Source organism: Talpa occidentalis, unplaced genomic scaffold, assembly GCF_014898055.3.
Source record: "Talpa occidentalis isolate TD23 unplaced genomic scaffold, MPIMG_talOcc4v2.1 talOcc4.17, whole genome shotgun sequence".
NCBI lineage: Eukaryota > Metazoa > Chordata > Mammalia > Eulipotyphla > Talpidae > Talpa > Talpa occidentalis.
Genome location: NW_023601754.1, coordinates 46,202,067 through 46,220,854, shown reverse-complemented (window position 1 = coordinate 46,220,854; position 18,788 = coordinate 46,202,067). Strand labels below are relative to the sequence as shown.

The 18,788-nt window shown below is 54.6% G+C and overlaps 2 protein-coding genes across 6 annotated transcripts in view; one reads left to right on the top strand and one right to left on the bottom strand.

The window, feature by feature from the left end:
* The first annotated feature begins 250 nt into the window (after positions 1-250).
* LOC119249524 (netrin-5) overlaps positions 251-18,788 on the top strand; it is a 45,812-nt gene continuing 27,274 nt past the window's right edge. The window contains exons 1-9 of one of the 5 annotated variants that reach the window (XM_037516919.2): positions 251-324; positions 884-967; positions 2,125-2,163; positions 2,604-2,779; positions 2,957-3,141; positions 3,482-3,584; positions 3,778-3,972; positions 4,259-4,444; positions 4,548-4,596. In XM_037516919.2, coding sequence (XP_037372816.1) covers positions 910-967; positions 2,125-2,163; positions 2,604-2,779; positions 2,957-3,141; positions 3,482-3,584; positions 3,778-3,972; positions 4,259-4,444; positions 4,548-4,596 — 991 coding nt within the window. In that variant the 5' untranslated portion in view covers positions 251-324; positions 884-909. The other 4 variants (XM_037516921.2, XM_037516920.2, XM_037516918.2 and 1 more) reach the window with 4 other exon arrangements.
* LOC119249528 (galactoside alpha-(1,2)-fucosyltransferase 2-like) lies at positions 12,290-18,306 on the bottom strand. The gene is made up of 2 exons (XM_037516924.2): positions 18,172-18,306; positions 12,290-13,685 (listed from the first exon to the last, which is right to left on the bottom strand). The coding sequence occupies exon 2, from the start codon at positions 13,681-13,683 to the stop codon at positions 12,634-12,636; it is 1,050 nt and encodes a 349-aa protein (XP_037372821.1). The 5' UTR covers positions 13,684-13,685; positions 18,172-18,306; the 3' UTR covers positions 12,290-12,633.

Below are 18,788 nucleotides of genomic sequence, written 5' to 3'. Positions count from 1 at the left end.
ACCCCGCGCCCCTCTCCCCGCACCTGCTGCTGTCATTCCGCGTGCAGCTACGGCCGGTTCCCGCAGCCCGGGGCGGGCGCGGAGGAGGAGCGAGCCAGGGAACCCCAACGCCCGCCCCGCCCCTGTCCCGCCCAGATGCTGCTCCCGCCCCTTCTCAGGGTCCCAGGCGGGGCTCCCGGCCCGCCCGCCCTGCTCCACGGGCTCCCAGCACGCCCCAGAAAGGGGGGTCTGAGGCGGTCCAAGGCGGGTAGGGCGGAGCCAACGACCTCCAGCCCAGACCTCTGGACTCGGTCCGCCCAGAGCCCCGCTGCGCAGACCCACCAGGTGAGAGCCCCAGGGATAGAGGGGTAGGGGAGACCCGCCCTGCCCTAACTCTTCCATCACCTCTGGTCCCGTTTCCTTCCCCTTGAAACCTTCGTTGCTGACACCTCACCCACTCCCTTCTCCAATGCAGGAGGCAGAGACCCTTATTTTCCAGGGATCTGTCAACTCCCCTTACTCCCCTAGATCAAGGATGTAGGAATCTAGTACTCTGGAATGATTGCGTTCTGGCCTTTCACCACCATCTTCTTCTGCTCCTTTCCTGGCTCCCGGCCTCCTCATAACCCAGAGGCCCCAGATCCCTCCTCTCCCAAGGTCCAGGAGTTGGGGCCTTCAGCCCCTCCTCCCTCAGAACCAGTAGCTGGCTCCCTAACCCCATTCTCTCTCTAACCCAGGAGTCTGGGCCTCCAGGCCCCTCCTTCCCCAGAATGCAGCATTAGTTCCCAAGGCCTCTCCTACCGCTAATGTCCTCAGGCCCTTTCCCTGCTTCATTTGCATGAGGGGACAACCTCCTGACCTCCACTCTGACGCTGCCTCCTATGGGGACCCTCCCCTCTCCCAGTCCAGGTCCCCATTCCAGCCTTGGCAATGACCCTGGTGGCTTCCTCCCAGCGCTCCCAAATCATTCGCTCCAAATTCCGATCTGGTGAGAGACTTCTCTGCTTGTAGGGAAGGGATACTTGGGGTCCTGGGATACTCTAATTTGCAGAGCATGCATGGAGGGATACGGTGGCAGGGGGAGGCATGTGTGGAGGGGTATGGTCGCTGTGGGAGGCATGTGTTTCTAGACAAAAGGTCACTGGTGCATAAAGGTGGCCCCAGCGAAGGGGGCGAGTTGTGTGTGAGGAGTGGATGGCGAGGGGCAGGTGTGCAGAGGGTCAGACACTGCAGAAGAACAGGGGTTTAAGTGGACAGATGTGCAAAGTGGAGAAGCACCCAGAGCAGGGACTTGGCATTGACCAGTGTGGGGGTGTGCATGAGGGGACCACAAAGCCTTTCAAGCATCCAAGGTTTTATTTTAGGTCTCAATGCAGGTAGAAAAAGTGTGTCAGTAGATAGAAATGGAGGTCAATTCCCGAAGAAGCAAAGGGTCCTTGACTGCGTAAATGAGCGTGCTTACATGGTTGGGGGTGCACAGACACCAGTCACCCTGGAGCAAAGAGTGTGCATGCATTCAAAGAGCGGAAGTACATACAGAGAGAGCCTTGCTTCACAGCTAGGGGCCAAATCCTGAGTGTGCAAATGAGTGTGTTAATGTGGCAGGGTGGGTGGAAAGAGAGTGAGCCAAGGGTGAACCCTATTGAGGGCACAAGTGCACGAAAGTAGCACACAGGCAAAACTAGAGCTAGAGACTTGAATATGTAAAAGGTGGGAGTGCAGGAGGCAATTACTACGGGGAGGCCCAGAGGTAGCACAAAAGGGAGTAAGTGGGTGCTAAGCGGGGTGCCCAGATAAAGAGAGACAAGGTTTAAATGGGCCAGGCTGCCAAGATGGCGATTGTGCAGAGTGGGGTGGGCACAGGCTGGTGCAGGGGGCAGGTGGTGCTGGGGGCAGGGCTGCCTCCTGCCTGAAGACTGGCTGGCTTCTAGCCCCAGAACATCTCTGGCCCTGGCGTAGTGCTGGCAGGAGCAGCTGGGAGGCCCGGGAAAGGGAGTGGGCTGCCTGCCCACTGCCTGCTCTGGGTGTGTAAGGGGGCTGGGCACATGTGTCCCGCCAACAACTGCAGCTCACTACGCCTGCCAGGCCAGGCTCCTGGACACTCCCTTCCCGCCTTCTCCTCCCACTTCTCTCATCCCTCCACAGTCCTCCAGCTTCGGATCCACAGAAGGTATCAGGACCCTAGTAAGTGTGGGCCCTGCCAGGGAGGGGAGGGCGGCCCCACTCCCCTGAGGCCCCCTGGAGAGCCAACAGATAGCCTGTGTTGGTTCCCAGTCTCAGTCCCTAGGCCCTGCTTTACATTGAAATCCTATCCCATCTGTCCTTTCCAGAGGCCCCAGGAGTATAGTTCTCCCCCACCCCACCCCCCGCCTCTCCTAGGAGCTCTACTTTTCCCCCTCAGCTTCTCCCACTGAAATGTAAGATGTGAAATGTATGAAGCTAGATCTCTGGAGTCAGACGTCCCAGTCTCTACACATCTGTCCTTCATCTAGGAGTCTTGGCATTGGGTCCCATGACTGGGGTTTTGCAGCCTGGGCCTCCCACATCGTGGGGGCTGGGGCCTCAGGGTCTTCTTCCCCAGAAACCTGGTAACCCACATCCCCTGCCTGGTTTGCTGCTTGCAGGCCTCTCAGGGTCCTTCAGCTCCTCTCCAGCCTCAAATCCAGATCCATGGATCTCAGCCTCAGGCCCGGCTCTGGCCCCAGCTCCGGCCTCGTCCTCGGGCCCTGCCCCTTTCCTCTTCAGCCCTGGGGTCCTGCTCCCTGAGCCAGAATACTGCCCTTGGAAGTCCCTGAAGAAGGTGAGTCTCCACTGGAGTGAGGGGAAGGCCTCCTGAGAGTCTAGCTTGGGTCTTCCTTGCTGCCGCCCTTTTTGCTTCTCTCTGGAAGTGCCAAGCTGATTCCGTAGGTTGCATGAGGCTTTGGGGCAGCAAAGGGGAGCAGAGCTGGAAGCTAAGACATCACGCCTGCTTTTCCAGGAGTCTCCCAAGAACTCCCGACATTGGAGGGAGCCCACGCTTGAGGGAAACTTGACATACCACCAGTACATGCCCCCAGAGACAAGACAAGGGCCCAGAGCAGAGTCCCAGGCCCAAGGATCAGCCCTGGGCCCCCCCGGGCAACCTCTGTGGGAAGGGGCAAAGTCACAGCACCCGCGTCCTAGGTATGATCCCCATTTTCTGTTCTATGGGAAGTTCACATTCCCAGCATCCTCTTCCCTCAAACCTAGAGTCTATGACCTGGGAAGGTGGTCCTCCTGCCCTGGGACTCAAAAGTCCAGGGCCCCAGTCCCTCTCTCTACAGTTCCCAGGAACCCTGGGCTCAGACTCAACAGTGAGCCCCTAGCTCCTCCTCTCCGAAGCCCAGGAACTAGCCTTCTGGTTTGCTCCTGTGGCGACCAGAACTCTGGGCTCTCACTTTCCTGAATCTTGGCGTTCCTACCTTTGAGGGCAGAGTGCCTTTTCCCTGTCCCTACTAACCTGTCTCCCTCTGCCTATCGGCAGGATGAAGCCCACTCCCCTCACGCCCTCCCCACCAGGCGTCCCCAGCCCCTCGCCCCCTCCACACAAGCTGGAACTTCAGACCCTTAAACTGGAGGAGCTGACGGTGAGTTTGGGGATCAGCCTCCCAGCCTAGCCCCTCTTTCTCGGTGGGGTCCAGTCGTCGAACCCTGCAGCCTCTGTCCCATCGGAGATCAGTGGTGGGGTTCCCCGCCCCTTCTCTCTCGGTTTCCAAATGTCCAGTCCCCGTCTGGCCCCGGAGCCAGCCCAGCACGGCCTCTCCCCGCCCCCTACCCCAGGTCTCAGAGCTCCGGCAGCAGCTGCGCCTGCGGGGCCTCCCGGTGTCGGGGACCAAGTCGATGCTCCTGGAGCGCATGCGCGGCGGCGTCCCGCCCCGCGAGCGGCCGAAGTCGCGGCGTGAGGGCAGTCCTGCGGGTGGTCCTTGGCCGCGACTCAGGCCCAAGGCCCTGGGAGCCGCCCGACGGCAGGGTTCGGTGAGGGCGGGGCCCCTCGCGTGTGGCCTAAAGCGGAGAAGACGCCGCGGAACGGGGTGGGAAGGCGATGGAAGGCAGCCAAAGTACAGAGGGGCGCGGTCTAGGGCGAGGGGCGGGGTCTTAAGGGAAGAGGAGCCAATGAAAGAATAGGGGGCGGGGCCGAAGGAGGCGGGGTTGGTGAGCGAAAGGCCTGAACCGGAAGGCAGGGGGTGGGGCCACGGATCGCGAGTGGGAGGGGCTGCGCCCAGTGGGCGTGGTTTATAGGGACTTGCCTTCGCGGTTCCAGCGCAAGCCGAGTCCAGCATCTCGCTCGCCGCCTCGTCCACGTGCCGCGGAAGCCCTAGCGTCAGCTCCAGGCCGGGTTCCGGCCGAGGCTGCGACTCCAGCGCCATCGCTGGCCCCTTCCTCAGCACCAGCCGCTGTGGGCCTGACTCTGGAGGAGGAGCTGCAGGAGGCGATCCGCAGGGCGCAGGTGAGAGGGAGCGAGCGGGCTGAGGTTAGAATCCGATTAGAGCTCCGATTAGAATCGGGGCCGGCGCCCCAGGTTCACCCCGCTTCTGCCCGTCCGTCCGTAGTTGCTTCCGAACCGAAGCATCGACGACATCCTGGAGGTGGAGCCAGACGGTGAGTCGAACGCCTAGATTTTGGGTCCCTGGGGTCGAAGGGGTTGGGGGGCAGAGTTTTGACTCCAGGCTCCGAAGGAGGCGTGGGCTTGGGTCCTGAACTCCCGGAAATGAAGAATAGGGGCCTGGGGTCCGCATCCCTGCCTTCTTAGCTCACACTCCGTTCCTTCCCCTGCAGACCCACTGCCCCCCATCCCTCTGGACTTCCCTGGCCCCTTCGACGTGCTGTCTCCCTCGCAGGATTCTGAAGGCCTCTCATCTGTCTTCTCGTCCTCGCTCCCCTCCCCCTCGAACTCTCCGTGCCCCTCTCCCAGGGCCCCCACTGACTCCTTGGACTGGCTGGAGGCTCTGAGTGGAGGTCCCCCGCTGGACTGTGGCCCCCCAGGTCCCAGTATCTTCTCTGCTGACTTATCTGACTCTAGTAGCACTAGGCTGTGGGACCTGCTGGAGGATCCGTGGTGATGGATTTCTGGGGTTTCCAGGGACTGAGAACTGGTGGGGGTGGAGGCCACATAAAGAGGCTCCCTGAGGGGTGGGGTGGAATGACCAGCAGATCCCCTCCCACCAGAGTCAGCGAGTACCCTCATCCCCACTTGGCCCCTGAACTGCTGCTGACAGGCCACTTGCTTTGCCTGCCTGATCTCCATGGGACTCCCTCCATTTTGTGTGGGTGGGGGCAGGGAGGTCTCATTTGCTGCTGACCTGAGCAAACAAGCTGCTTGCTGCTTCCTTCAGAGTCCTTGCAGATGTTTTTGTTCCCACCTTCATCCCCCCACCCCACTGACCGTTGCCTATTGCTTGGGAATCTGGAAAGTGGTCTATCTGTTTTGGATTCAGAAGAGGGGCTTGGAAGAGTGGGAGGGAGAATAGGGAGCCAGACAACTGGCTTCCGGTCCAAGGTCAGTTTCTCTTGGAAGCAAAGGCTGAGGCAAAATTCATGTGCCCACGATTTAGTACAGAAAAGAAATGCTCCTAGGAGAGACCGATAAGGCAGTGGAGGGAACAGGACAGTGAAGAGGAGGATGGATAAGAGTGTAATGTTGGGTGAAGTCCCAGCATCCTGATGGGTGCTCTGGAGGATCAAGTTGCACCAGGAGGTAAAGGAGGATCCCTGTTTGGGCTTATTATTGCTGAATGACAAGCTGTCCTAAAATTTGGAATCTTCAAACAATAACCACTACCACTCACAATTCCTTGGGTTGTCTGTGCTCAGCAAGCAGTTCTCCAGCTCCTGTGATATCAGTTAGGACTGAGGTCATCTGGGGACCCTGCTGAGCTAGAACAACGCGGCCCAATGTGTCTGGTCCCTGAGTTGGGGCCCACAGTAGCCTGGGCCCAAATGGGCCAGTCTAGTTTTCTCTTTCTCAGTGCTCTCTCTCCGTGTGGTCTCTCCCACAGGGCAGCTGGTAGCTCAGGGCTCCCAAAGTGAGCATTCCCAGGGCAGAAAGCAGAAATGGCCAGTCTCTTAAAGACTAAGCTTGGAACTGGCACAGTCTCATTTCTACCTCATTCTCTTGGTGAATCAAGTCAGGCCAGCCCACGTTAAATATGGAGGTACACAGAGGTGTGAATATCAGGGGCATGGTCACTGGGGCCATATTTGGAGACTTGCCACTACACCCCTCCAGTCTGTCATGGGCCAGGAGTCACAGTGGGGATGGGACACTTTGGGCCCAAGGAAGAAGGTCACAAAATAAAGCAAAGGGTTTTTTAAAATGTAGGTTTCTTTATAACTCAGGTATGGTGAGACCAACAGATTAGGAGTCAACTGCCATTAAAAAGACAGCTTGTTATACTCACAGATCCCAAGAGGGCGTAAGCACACCACCCAGGCGGGCCATACGGGGAAGCATCAGGGTCAGTCACGAGGCCAAGGAGAGAGGGGAACTGGGCATTAGAGTTTTCGTTGTGGTTTCCACAGGAAGGAATGGAGGAGGTGGGCTCAGCTGGCTTGGTACTGTCTAGTTTGAATAATTTCAGCAGGTTCTGAGACATGGGGGCTGCTCCTAGTTGTCTGAGCCCTGGCCGCTGGGTGATTAGGCAGAGGGATAGTGGCCTGGAGTATAAGCTCCACAGAGGAAGTGGTGGGGGTCTCTGGATTGGACGGTTTTCATGTGAAAGGCATGCTCACAAGCGAGCCCTTTAGCATCTGTAGGAATTGGGAGGGACTATTCCTCCAAAGTCAGCTAGACTCCAGCCATCAAAGCACCAGGAATAGAGAAAATAAAAAGGCATGACGCATACACAGAGAACTCTGAAGTTGGGGCCTGGGTGCAGAGGACTGATGAAAGGAATCTGAGTGGATCTGGGTAGGCCCCCAAGAATGTCGAGGAAGAAAAGAATAGCAGTTCAGGAATATAAAGCAGGACTTAGAGCCAGTGATCGCCCCTTAACTTGTTGTCACGGTCCTCTTCTGTACCCACAGCTCATTGTGAATGAGAGTGTGTTAAGATGGCCCGCAGCGGCGCCTATGAGGTGTCCTGGTCCATGAATCACCATTATAGCTGCTGGTTAACAATTCTGGTGCCTCTGTGTGTGCAAACTCTGGTGGACACGCAAGAGCCAGGATGAGAAGGGAAAGTAGGGGACAAGTGGGCCAGACCGGAAGCCAAGACAAGCCTATGCAAGGATTTGTCATCCTCTCTTCCCAGATGAGATCATGGGAGGCGAGAGACAGGGAGTGATAGGTTCGGTCTTCTGCAGAAAGGAGATGTTGGAATAAGGGCTGAACCCAATGCATCAGAGTCTACAGTCTGTGTCTTCAGAGTTGAAAAAACAAAGAAACTCAACCTCTGCTCTGGCGAAGGTCATGCATTTGCAGTGAGAGCGTCCCAGGGCAGAGTGATGTGTATTTTCAAGTGGTAAAAGAGATTGGGAGGCCATGACTTCTAGAAAGTCCCAGAAGCTGGAGGAATGGGACAGAGTGGTCGGAGAGACAGAGAACCTACCTGCAAGGGCCTGCAGGTGTGAGTTTGGGGTACTGGAGCAAAAGTGAGTGGTGGGGCTGGTGAGGTGACCTCAGAACTGGGCTGCAGAAACTTCAATGTCAGGCTGAAAACTGGTGGGAGAGGGGCACAGGAAACAGCAGGAAAGCTTGTGGTGGGACTTCCTCTGTCTCCATTTACCTTCCAACCCTTCTACGCCCTTAGGACAGTTGTATTGGATACGTCGAAGATCAAAAGTATCCAGAGCACATGGACCCAACTAGCTTTCTTTACTCTGTCTGCAATTAATTAAAAAAAAATCTGAAGTATGGAAATGGTAACTAAAGTTATAGAAGGTCCAAGATTCAGAATAATAGCAGATGCAACTACTGTGTTTGCTGGACATCAAATTCTACACTAGGGCCTCCTGGGTGGGGCAGGGGTTAAAGTTTCAGCTCTATCAAACTACTGTTAGCCACTGCAGCCTGAGTTTGATCCCCAGCCAGGGAGCCCACCCTGATCCTTGGCTCTTTCATGCAGGCGCACAAGACACCTGATAGATAATCTAATATAGAACTGGTTTTAAAATTTATTTTTATTAGTTTATGCATACAAGAACTGGGATATAGGCTAGAGGTGCTAGGGATTTACCAGAGACAGAGTAGTGAGCAGAACAGGTAGATCCACTGAAATACACTGCTGAGGGGAGCAGCGGGCGAGACAGGAGAGGTCTGCTGTGCCATCTGGGTCAGCTCCCTGGCTGGGGGATTGAACTCAGGGATCTAACTCATGCTGCAGTGGCTGGTAATAGTTTGTAGTACTGAGACTTTAACCCCTGTGCCACCAATAAGTCTCATTTATCTGTTCTTAAAACCTCTAGTCCAGGGCCTCCCTGGTGGTGCAAGGAGTTAAGACGCAACCTATGAAGCTGTACAGCCTCTGCAGCATGAGTTCGAGCCCCGGCCGGCCAGGGAGCTACCAACAGGGAGCAGCAGACCTCTCCTGACTCGTCTGCTGCTCCTCTCAGCAGTGTATTTCAGTCAGTCTGCCTGTTCTGTTCCCCACTCTGTCTCTGGTGAATCCTCTCACCCACCCCCCACCACACACACCTCTGGCCTGTACCCCCGTTCTTGTATGTATAAATAAATCTTTAAAAAAATACAAACCTCTGGTCCAGTACTATCCAAGATGGCAGCTACCAGCCATGTGGGTCAATGGCATTTAAAGGAGAGCAAATGTCAGTCAATAAAAAAATTCAGTTTCTCAATCATTCTTGCCATATTTCACATGCCCAGCAGCTACATGTGGTGAGTGGCTACCAGTTTGGACAGTCTGGATGGGCACCATTTCCCACAATGAGAGTGTGTTAAAAGTGGCCCGATCAGGAAGAAACAGATCAGGGTAAGGAGACTGTCAAGTTACAGGACTTCACTGGTAGAAATCCCGTACCTCCCTGGTGGCGCAGCGATTAAGTCTAGTAGCTATCACAGCCTGAGTTCGATCCCTGGCCAGGGAGCTACCCACATGTCGCAGCAGACCTCTCCTGTCTCCTCGCTGCTCCCCTCAGCAGTGGATTTCAGTGGATCTGCCTGTTCTGCTCCCCACTCTGTCTCTGGTGAATCCTCTCACCTCCAGCACCTCTGGCCTACAACCCAATTCTTGTATGCATAAATAAAAATAAATCTTTAAAAATAATATCTCCTTTCACAAGCTGTTCTTCAACTACAAGGTAATCTTGTGGTTGTAGATAAAGAAGTCCAAAAGGGGCAGAGTGGAGGAGGGGGAGATGATGCAGAGTACCAGGTCTTCATTGGCATGGAAATGACACCCTCTAGGGCAGAGATTTCAAATACTAATGAACACAGAGCAGGAGAAGTCTTACTGTGCCACTGCCCCTGCACAAAAAGGAGCCTCCCAGCAGGGCCACCTGCCAGACCAAGCCTCCTCCACGACACCTTGTTCATAAAAGCGAAATGACAGGGCCTTCCTGGTGGCACAGGGGTTAAGTCTCAGCACTATCAAGCTATTGCTAGCCACTGCAGCACAAGTTCTACCCCCAGCCAGCAGCAGACCTCTCCAGTCTCCCTGCTGCTCACCTCAGCAGTGTATTTTGTAAGGTCTGCCTGTTCTGCTCCCTACTCTGTCCTTGGTGAATCCTGTCACCCCCCATACCTCTCTCCTACAACCCAGCTCTTGTATGCATAAATAAAATAAATAAAAACGAAACTACACGTGTTCAGGGAGGAAGTCCCTGCAGCCTGCTGCTCGTACAGTAAATTCCTGTAACTTTACAGTCTCCTTATCCTGATCAGTTTCTTCCTGGTTGAGCCCCTTTTAACCCACTCTCATTGATGGAAATGGTGTCTTATCCAGACTGTCCAGAATGGTAGCCACTCACTACATGTGTCTACTGGGCTTGTGAAATATGGCAAGAGTGATTGAGTAACAGAATTTTTTTTAAAGATTTATTTATTTATTTACACAAGCACTGGGTACAGTCAGAAGCGCGGAGGGTGAGAGAATTCACCAGAGCCAGAGCGGGGAGCAGAGCAGGCAGAAGGACCGAAGGACACTGCTGAGGGGAGCAGCGGGCGGCAGGAGAGGTCTGCGCGCCAACAGAATTTTTTAAATAAAGATTTTTTTATGCATACAAGAACTGGACTATAGGCCAGAGGTGTAAGAGGTGAGAGGGTTCACCGGAGACAGAATGGGGAGCAGAACAGGCAAATCTACTGAAATACACTGCTGCGGGGAGTAGCGGGGAGACAGGAGAGGTCTGCTGTGCTGTGTGGGTAGCTCCCTGGCAGGCCGGGGATAGAACTCATGCTGCAGTGGCTGTGAATAGCTTCACGGTGCTGAGACTTAACCCCTTGCATCCACAAGCAGGCCCCCACTTAGCTCCTTGATCTACCATCATTGCTTCCTGGGAATAACAGAGTATCTTCTCGCTGTCCTCTTCACCTGCATCCTTACCCCTACAGCCCTTTCAACACATAACAGACACAGAAAACCAGGTCATGTCACTTCCTGATTAAGAACCTCTAAAGGCCTCACATTAGTCCTGGAAGATAATGCAAAGTCCTTGTCATGATCCACAGGGCCTTTCACCATCTGACCCTGTTAACTTCTCCACCTTCCTCTGGGTCCATGTGCTCCAGCCATGGATACGCTCCCATGTGTAACTACATATCTCATGTGTAACTCCCATATGTAACTACATAACTCATGCCACAGGGCCTTTGCATGATGGATCTCAAGTCACATGGGGAAGTTCATGTTGGCCTCATTCACGTCAAAGCCATGAAAGTTTCTGTAAATGCAGAGAATAATTTATTTTCTTTGTTGTAGTTATTCATGGTTGCATAGCTGACTACCCCCAAACTCAATGGCATTAAATAATCATATTATTATGCTCCCAAAAATCTCTGAATCAGCTCAGATGCTGCTGCTCACTGAGGAGCCTCAGCTGGAACATCACTTTAATTGAACACCTGCAGAAACATCTGCAGCATTCTTCCCTCATATATCTCTTGGCTGGGCTGGAAGTTGACCTCAGCTCAGTCCATTCATCTGAGCACCTACACATGACCTCAGCGGGCTTGCGCTTTCTCACAGGAGAACTTCCTTACACCAGAGAGTTGGACTTCTCACATCTCAGTGATGACAGAGTATTCTAGCAAATAAGTTGAAAGCCATGTTGTTGAGGAAGCCAAGCCCAAGGCCTGCTGGGCAGGCCACGTAGTTGCAGATGCGCCAACTGAGCTCCACCAATTCAGTCAACATTGCATGTAGCAGAGAAGCACCTACTTACCCGCAGAATTGCAGGAAATACATCATTACAATTATAAGCTGCTATGTTCTGGGTGGCTTGTTAATAGAGCCCTTAGGAGCAGGGATCCTATATGTGAGGTTCAGTGCTGCACACATTTCCTGAGAGAATGAATGGCTTCTCAAGGTCACTGAGCCAGGGTGGTGATCTCAACACCTGCGATCTCAACAATACACACCCCAGTTCCTAGGAAGCCAGAGCTGCAGAGGTAAGGGTTATGGTCTTGGACGTACACCAGGCACTAACCGACACGGTGCTTTTAAGAAAACAGGAAATAAAGATCTCCTGGCTAGCAAATAGTGAGCCCTCTGGGTGGAGTAGTCCCAAGGATACATGACTTGGAGGGTGGACTGTGGGCTCTACGTCAGCCTCAATTTTCCTCCGTGGTCTGCTGCCCTTGTGTAGTGACCGACCTGTACAAATCAGAGCTTCCAGGTTTTGTACTCCGCTGCCATTTCTGGGCAATGGCATAATCACCCGGGGCTCTGCCAGTCCTCTCAGGACCATGAGGGAGCTAATCTGAGAGAAGACAGCAATCAAGATCGGGGAGACTGGGGTCACTAACAATGTTGTTGAGTTGCTAAATTAACTAGCTTTGGAGATGTGCCCTTCTGGCCTTACTGGGCAAAACACATGAATGTTATTTAAATAAATAAGTGGGGCTTGTGTTACTTGGTAACAGCATCCAGGTTTGTTTGCTGGTATGTTTTTAAATGTGAATTACCATATCCTGCCAGAGGCTGGTCAGCTCCCCAGTTGTGGGGGCCAAAGATTTGTGGATCTGAAACGAAGCCAATCTCAGTCTCATCTGCGTTGCTTCATGAAGCACGACAAGGGCATGCAACACACCTCTGTCAAGGACATAGAGGGGAAGTTTCTGCAGGGCTTTGGAAGGTTCCCCTTAGTCTTTAAAGGGACCCAAGATAAGAATAATCTCCACTGCCTTGGAAAGAGAGTGTCCACATGTGCCACCCGGGGCTCTGCCAGCCCTCTGGGGACCAGGAGGGAGCCCTCTGGAGACCATAAGAGAAGACGGCGATCAAGATGGGGGAGACTGGGGTCACTCAATACTGTTGAGTTGCTAAATTAACTAGCTTTGGAGATGCGCCCTTCTGGTCGTATTGTGCAAAACACGTCAATGTTATTTAGATAAATTAGAGGGGCTTGTGTGACTTGCAGCCCGAAGCCTTCTGCTTGCAAGAGGGAAGGGTTCTGGTGATGTGACAAGGTATTCCTTGTGTTTTGGTGGAGCCAGAAAAGGAGGGGTTGCTGAGGATGGTTCCGGTCAGTGCTTGAGCAGTGGGGACAGGTCTGCTGCGATCCCAGTCCACTCCGGCAGGAAGGCTGCCTCTGGCTTAAAGAGTTTGAGGAAGGGAGAGTCTGGCAGGGTATAATTGGCCAGATAGATGGTCTCTCCACCTGCCAGGTAGGCGGCCCAGATCCCAAACGTCCCAATGGTCATGATGGTGTGGTTACACTGCGTGAGCAACGCAAAGTCCTTGGCAGGCGAGCCCTCATTGCCATTGCCAGCAAACACCACATCCCCCCGAGAGGCATCGATGTTCTGCTGACACCAGGCCATGCCGTTGCTGGACACCACAAAGATGGGGGAGCTGTAGCGAGTCCGGAACCAGTCCAGGGCCTGCTCTAGGTAATGCCGATCCGCCACCACGCCCTTCCACACATTGGGCATGACATGCACGTAGTCCCCACGGCGCACGTGGACCCCCACGAAGGTGCTGGGCCGGCTGCCGTTCACCCGCAGGCCGCGCAGGAACCGCTGCGCCTCCTCCCGCACGTGGTCGTGCAGGGTGAACTCGCGGAGGATCTCGTCGTGGAGGTGGTGGTAGAAGGTCCAGGAGCAGGGGTAGCCGGTGAGGCGCACGTAGTCGCCCTGGATGTGGCGGTACTGCTCCTCCATCCAGTCATTCAGGTGGTAGTTCCGCCAGGGGATGCTGCTGGCCGTGGAGTCGTGCAGGACCGGCAGGCTGATCCTGAAGATGGGCGCCAGCGTGCGGTGCATCTGGGAGGGGATGAAGGCGGGCCGCCCGTTCATCTTGGCCAGGGCGTACAGCGTGGCATATTCGCCCATCTGGTTCCCCAGGCGCCCTATGGCATTGATCGTCCACATACCCCTGGCTGGGGGACTAGTGGAGCTTTTTGTGGGGGGGTGGCTAGTGGGGCTCCTGGTGGTTGCTGAGGCCGGCCTGTGTAACTCCCGTGTGGACTGGAGCGTTGCTATCCGCTGCTGAAGGTGAAAGATGGTGGAGACGGTGAAGACAAAGAGGATGAAGTGGACCATGGGGAAGGAGAATGGCATCTGAAAGCTGAGCATGGCTGCGAGGGGAGGGAGAGCAGGGAAGGTTAGGTCAGGGAAGGGCCAAAGGTGTGCAGCTGCGGTGAAGCAGCTATAGGTGCAGACACTGGGGGGCGGGGGGTATGTGCATGACCGTTTATCTGTGTGTACATGTGAGGGAGTGTGAAAAGTCGCCATCAGGTGTACAGGTCGTTCACTACACAAGTGGCTGGGGCAGGTCACATGCAGGCTGGAGCAGAGGGAGCCAGTGACCAAAAGATTCCTGAACAGACGTGCAAATTCTATAAGAGAACTTTACTCCTGGCCAAGAAATGACAGGAACTCCCCTTACGTTTGAGCAAATATACAACCTGTTCTTGTCAACTCCGGACACAAAAGAAATCGATCCCAGGAGTGAGTGGTATGGGCCAGGACAGACCTTCAGAGAACAGGCGGGACTCACTGTGCTGCCAGAGGAGGTGAGGGACATTGAGAATTCGCCATCCTGGGGCATAAAACCTGAGCCTGTGGTTTGTAGAGCGATGAAGTTAATTCAGCTGTAACCTGAGCTTTCTTAGGAAAAATCAAAGCACCAAGAAGGATGTAACTTTGAAGATCTGGGTGCTGAACATAAGCAGAGAAATTGTAAGTTCATGAAAGCAGGAAATGAACTGGTCCTGACCCCCGTGAGGTGACTGGAAGCAGAAAATCAGTCCAATTATCTGTAGAAATGACCGATGTGTCATCCTGCAGTCTGCACTGACAGAATGTTGTGTCCCAACGACCGTGACATGCAGCCCCAGCCAAACTCCAGGTGTGGCTGCTGACTATCAGAACTGAGCTCTGAGTGGTGGGAATGAGGTCGTCTGGAAGGACCCAAGGGAAGGTGAACCTACTTTCAACTCTTCCAAAGACTGTCCCTGTCCTTCCTGTGACTGAGAGGCTCGCACCCACTCTTCTGAAAATGCTTCCTCATCAGGTGACTTTAACCACAGCATATCCTGGAAACTACAAGAAGGTAGATCAGATACAAAGGTTTCAGTTGACCTGGTTCAAGACTTGTCTTCCGGGTCCAGGTATTGAACCCGGCCATTAAGAAGGGAACTTTGAGGCTCGATCTAGCAGGGTGTGATCTGATTCACCTGGGAAGTTTCCAGAAGCTATGCAGCTAGAAGCTTTTAGAATTATTTATGGCCCATTACGATTATGTGAGCACTGCCTTTGCAGAAGCAACTCAGGGTAACTAGACACCGGGACCTGCACTGAACCTACTCAGCTGGGGGACTGGGCCCAGTGAGGCTGAGCCCAACTGGAAGTGACTCATGGGTGGTACCAAAGGGTAGCCCCCCTTGGGCTTGAAAGGAAGCAGCCAGGCAGGCAGTGTTGACTGAATTAGTTTGACATCCCAGCTAACCTGATGCTCATGAGATCAGCCTTATTGCTCACAGTCCCTCAATAAGGTCCCTTCCTCCAGGCCTCTGGAAATCAAGGTCCCTTCACTAAGCCCCGCAAGGAATGTGCTTCACCAGGTGACTCTGCCAGGACGAGCTCTCTGTGGTTAAGTCCACACACTCTGGTCCTGGACTGCTGACTTCTGGCTCAATTCATTAGCTGTGTGACCCTGGGCCAGTGTCTTCACCTCTCTGAGGATTCAAACACAATTGTGTGATACTATCAATAAATTTATTGATAGTCACATAAAGGTGTTGTTCTGTATGGGTGATGGGGCAGTGATAAGAATAGAAAGGCAAGAGGAGAGAGAGAAAGAGATGAGGGTGAGAAATAAGGCAGGCAGGAAGGCTCTGTTCTCTGTCCCATATCTAGCCCCTGCTCAGTCCCCATCTGTGTCTCAGTTCTCTTTCCCCCAGCCAGTCCCTTTGGGGCTCTCTCAGTCTCTGTCGTGGCTACACACACAGCTCAGTGAAGGGAGGGACACAGCCCCCTGTTCCCTGTGTATTGCCCACAGCCTTGGAAAGTGAGCCGCACATAACCTTTTTGTGTGTGCCTGCAGTTGAGTCTTATTATAAGTCCCTTTTAAGCATGTGGGTGAGGACCCACAGTCAGGCAACCCATATCATACCCGGGTTGCCCTGTAACAGTTAATTGCTAGGAGCTATAGTGATGATGCCCATTTCCTGACAAGCCACAGAAAGCCCCATCCAGGCCCCAGGCTCTGCACAGACTAGACTCGGGTCTGGGGCCTTAAATGTCCACATACCCCCCCTTAATTATCCTGCTGATGTGGCCACCCCCAATGGAAAGCTGTTAACATGTAGGACGCCTGGCTGAGTACAACCACCTGCCCCTCCTGGAAATACCCAAAGCTTCCCTGACTCGGTGCATATGTATCAGCTCTCCACAAATGACTAGGAATACACAGAACCTCCCCATCAGAACACAACATACCCTACCAGCCAAAGACCCAAAGGCTTGGGACCCAAAGATCACCTTGCTCCAGACTTGAGCGAGCCAACAAATCCCTTTCTGCGGACAGCCCTAAGGGTGTCTTTGTGTGCCCACTGGCAGCCACAAGAGATCAGGACTATCGTGGTTTTGTTGTGTGGGTTTTTGTGGGACCCGGGCTCTGAGGGAGGCAGCAGAGAGAGGAGAGGGCAGTGGGCCTCACAGGGGGAAGCCCTGAGTATGGGAGTCGGGGAGCCTTGCTAGAAGGTTCTGAAAGATTTAGGTTTGGAGAGAAGCTGCGTAGGGTACAGTCACCAGCCTCTGATGAACTCTGTGGCCTTGACCATGGGCCTTGACCCTTCAGTGTGGTCATCCCCAAAATGGGCTAATAACAGCCTTTGCCTCCAGAGCCCACCGACCCCAAGATCAGTTACCCTGAAACATGGCTCGCCAACATCGAGTTTGAACTATGAGCCGTCTCGGTCCCTCCGCCCGACGCCCCAGCGTTGTCTTACTGAATTTTAACCAGAGCTACGCAAACTAGAGCAAACAGAGCTCTCCGGAGTCTGGTCAGGGAGAGGGTGCGCGGCAAGCTTTGCAAAGGTGGGGCCTGGGCCTGGGGATGGGCGCTGGGGAAGCGAGTTGGGGCTGGGAGGGGCTGTCCCTTGACAGAAGGCCCGCGGCCAGGGCAGAATCCGGGGCCCCCCCCACCCCACCCATAGTCAGGGAACTGGGAGGCGCCTGCACCGCCCCGCCCCACCCCGTCCTGTCCCAGCTGCTGCAGCCACCACCCGCGGCTCGGAGGTCCGGGAGTGCATCTCTTATCAGCCTTCAGCCTTTGTAGCCGCCTCCCGTGCCGCGGCCTAGGGGGCCTATCAGGGAAGGGCAAGAGTCCAGGCCAAGGGGCCTTCCTCCATCCGGGTGTCCTGCGGCTCACCACTGCGGGGTCGCAGCAGGCAACTGGAGCAGGAAGGAGCCCCCACTTGGAAGAAGAATCCAGCCTCCAGGTACCTCAGAAAAGCGGGGCGACCCGTATCCGCAGAGCATTTCTTTTAAATGTTGTCCCTCTCGTCCACTTCTCTGCATCCCTGGCCGGCCTATTCCCGGCCCGAACCCTTGTCCCAACTTCCTAGCCACACCCCCCCCATCTGTCTCCAGATCTGCTGGCCCCATCTCTGCTCCCGGGGCTTCCCATTCCCCACCCCACGCTGCCCCCCTACACTGCGCCATCAGGCAAAGTCAGCGCAGAATGAATCCCCTCCGCCCCCTTTCCCAAGCCCAGTTTGGTCACACCCTACGATTTGCAGGTGTCTGCCCCAGCCCCGTCAAGGCCATCACCTCCTAAGATCAAGGTCTCAGTTCAGATCTCAGCTTCCTTCCCTTCCCTTCCCTTCCCTTCCCGGGTCTCCCCCAATCTGCGCCAACACCACAGCTCTGGGGAAGAGCTTAAGCCAAAAAGTGAGGCCACCCCTTTGAAATCCCCCACTTTATTCTCAGGATAGCGCCCAAGCAGTGACACGGTTGACATTAGAGATCTAGGGGCCAAGTGGCCTCCCCCAAGGCCCCTGGTGGGGGCCAGGGGTTAGGTGCAGCCTTCTGTTCCCAAGGTAGGGGAACAGGCCTCAAGACGGGAACAGAAAATTCTGGTTACCACCGGCTGGGCCCAAGTCCTTTCTTTTAGCAAGTTCATTTTCAGGTTGGGTGGCACTGTGTGGGGAGGGCTGGAGGGAGGGAGGGGAGCTGGTGGCCAGGTGTGCAGGAGTGCGCAGGTAAGCAAGGGTGTGGGGGTTCTAGTTACAGATCTGCAGGGAAGGGGTGAGGGGCCGGCTGGCTAGAGGGTGAGGTGGCACCCAGTGGGCGCTGTGCTAGGAAGCAGAGGAGGTCGGTGCCCACCTGATCTGCCAGGGATGGACTCTTGACTTCAGAACCCCCCACAAAGGCCTGGGATCAGAGAAGTGGAGAGTCAGCCAGTCATGTCTAGGTTTCCTAGAAATCTAACCCTAGACAAGACTGGCTGACTCTCCACTTCCCTGATCCCAGGTTTCTGTTTTTCCCCAGCTGTGGGCCCTGTGGGGTGCGTGTGTATCTGTCCGCGCGTGCTGTGGGTGTGAGGCACCCCCTCACCTGGTTCTGGCTGCAGGAAATCTGGGAGGTGGCTCGGTGGGCAGCTCAGTTGGCTCCCTCCCCTGGGGTCACACTCTTCACAAAGAAATCTCCTGAACTGTCCTACACCTGCAACAAGAAAACCCCGCCCAGGATCGACCTGGCCTTCCAGAGCCCTGAGGGGTGGAGTAGCTGGGCTGCTTGAAGCTCCTCCTTTCTCCCCAGGTAACTACCTGGATGCAAGTCAGGTGGGAAGCCTGGAGGAAGGGGCAAGAGTTCAAATAGACCAGGTTCTTACTGACTCTGAGCCTTTTTTTATTTAGGTACTTCCCAGGCCTACTGACCCCATTCCATTTCCATAACAGAAGTAGTGAGGCCACCCCTCTGAAGTCCCCCACTTTATACAACAGTAGTCCTATTGTATAGACAAGTGAAGGAACTTGCCCAAGGTTACACAGCTTGAAAGTCACAGAAGCTGGATTGACAGCCAGAAAACACCAGATTTTCCCTTATTAAAAAAACATTCTCTTGGAGGCAAGCATTACTGCTGCCAAAATCAGGGGTGAGATTGGTGAGGACTTCTCCCTGGGGCTGCGCAGAGGGGGGCGCCTCCAGAGTGCCAACCATCCTAACACTGG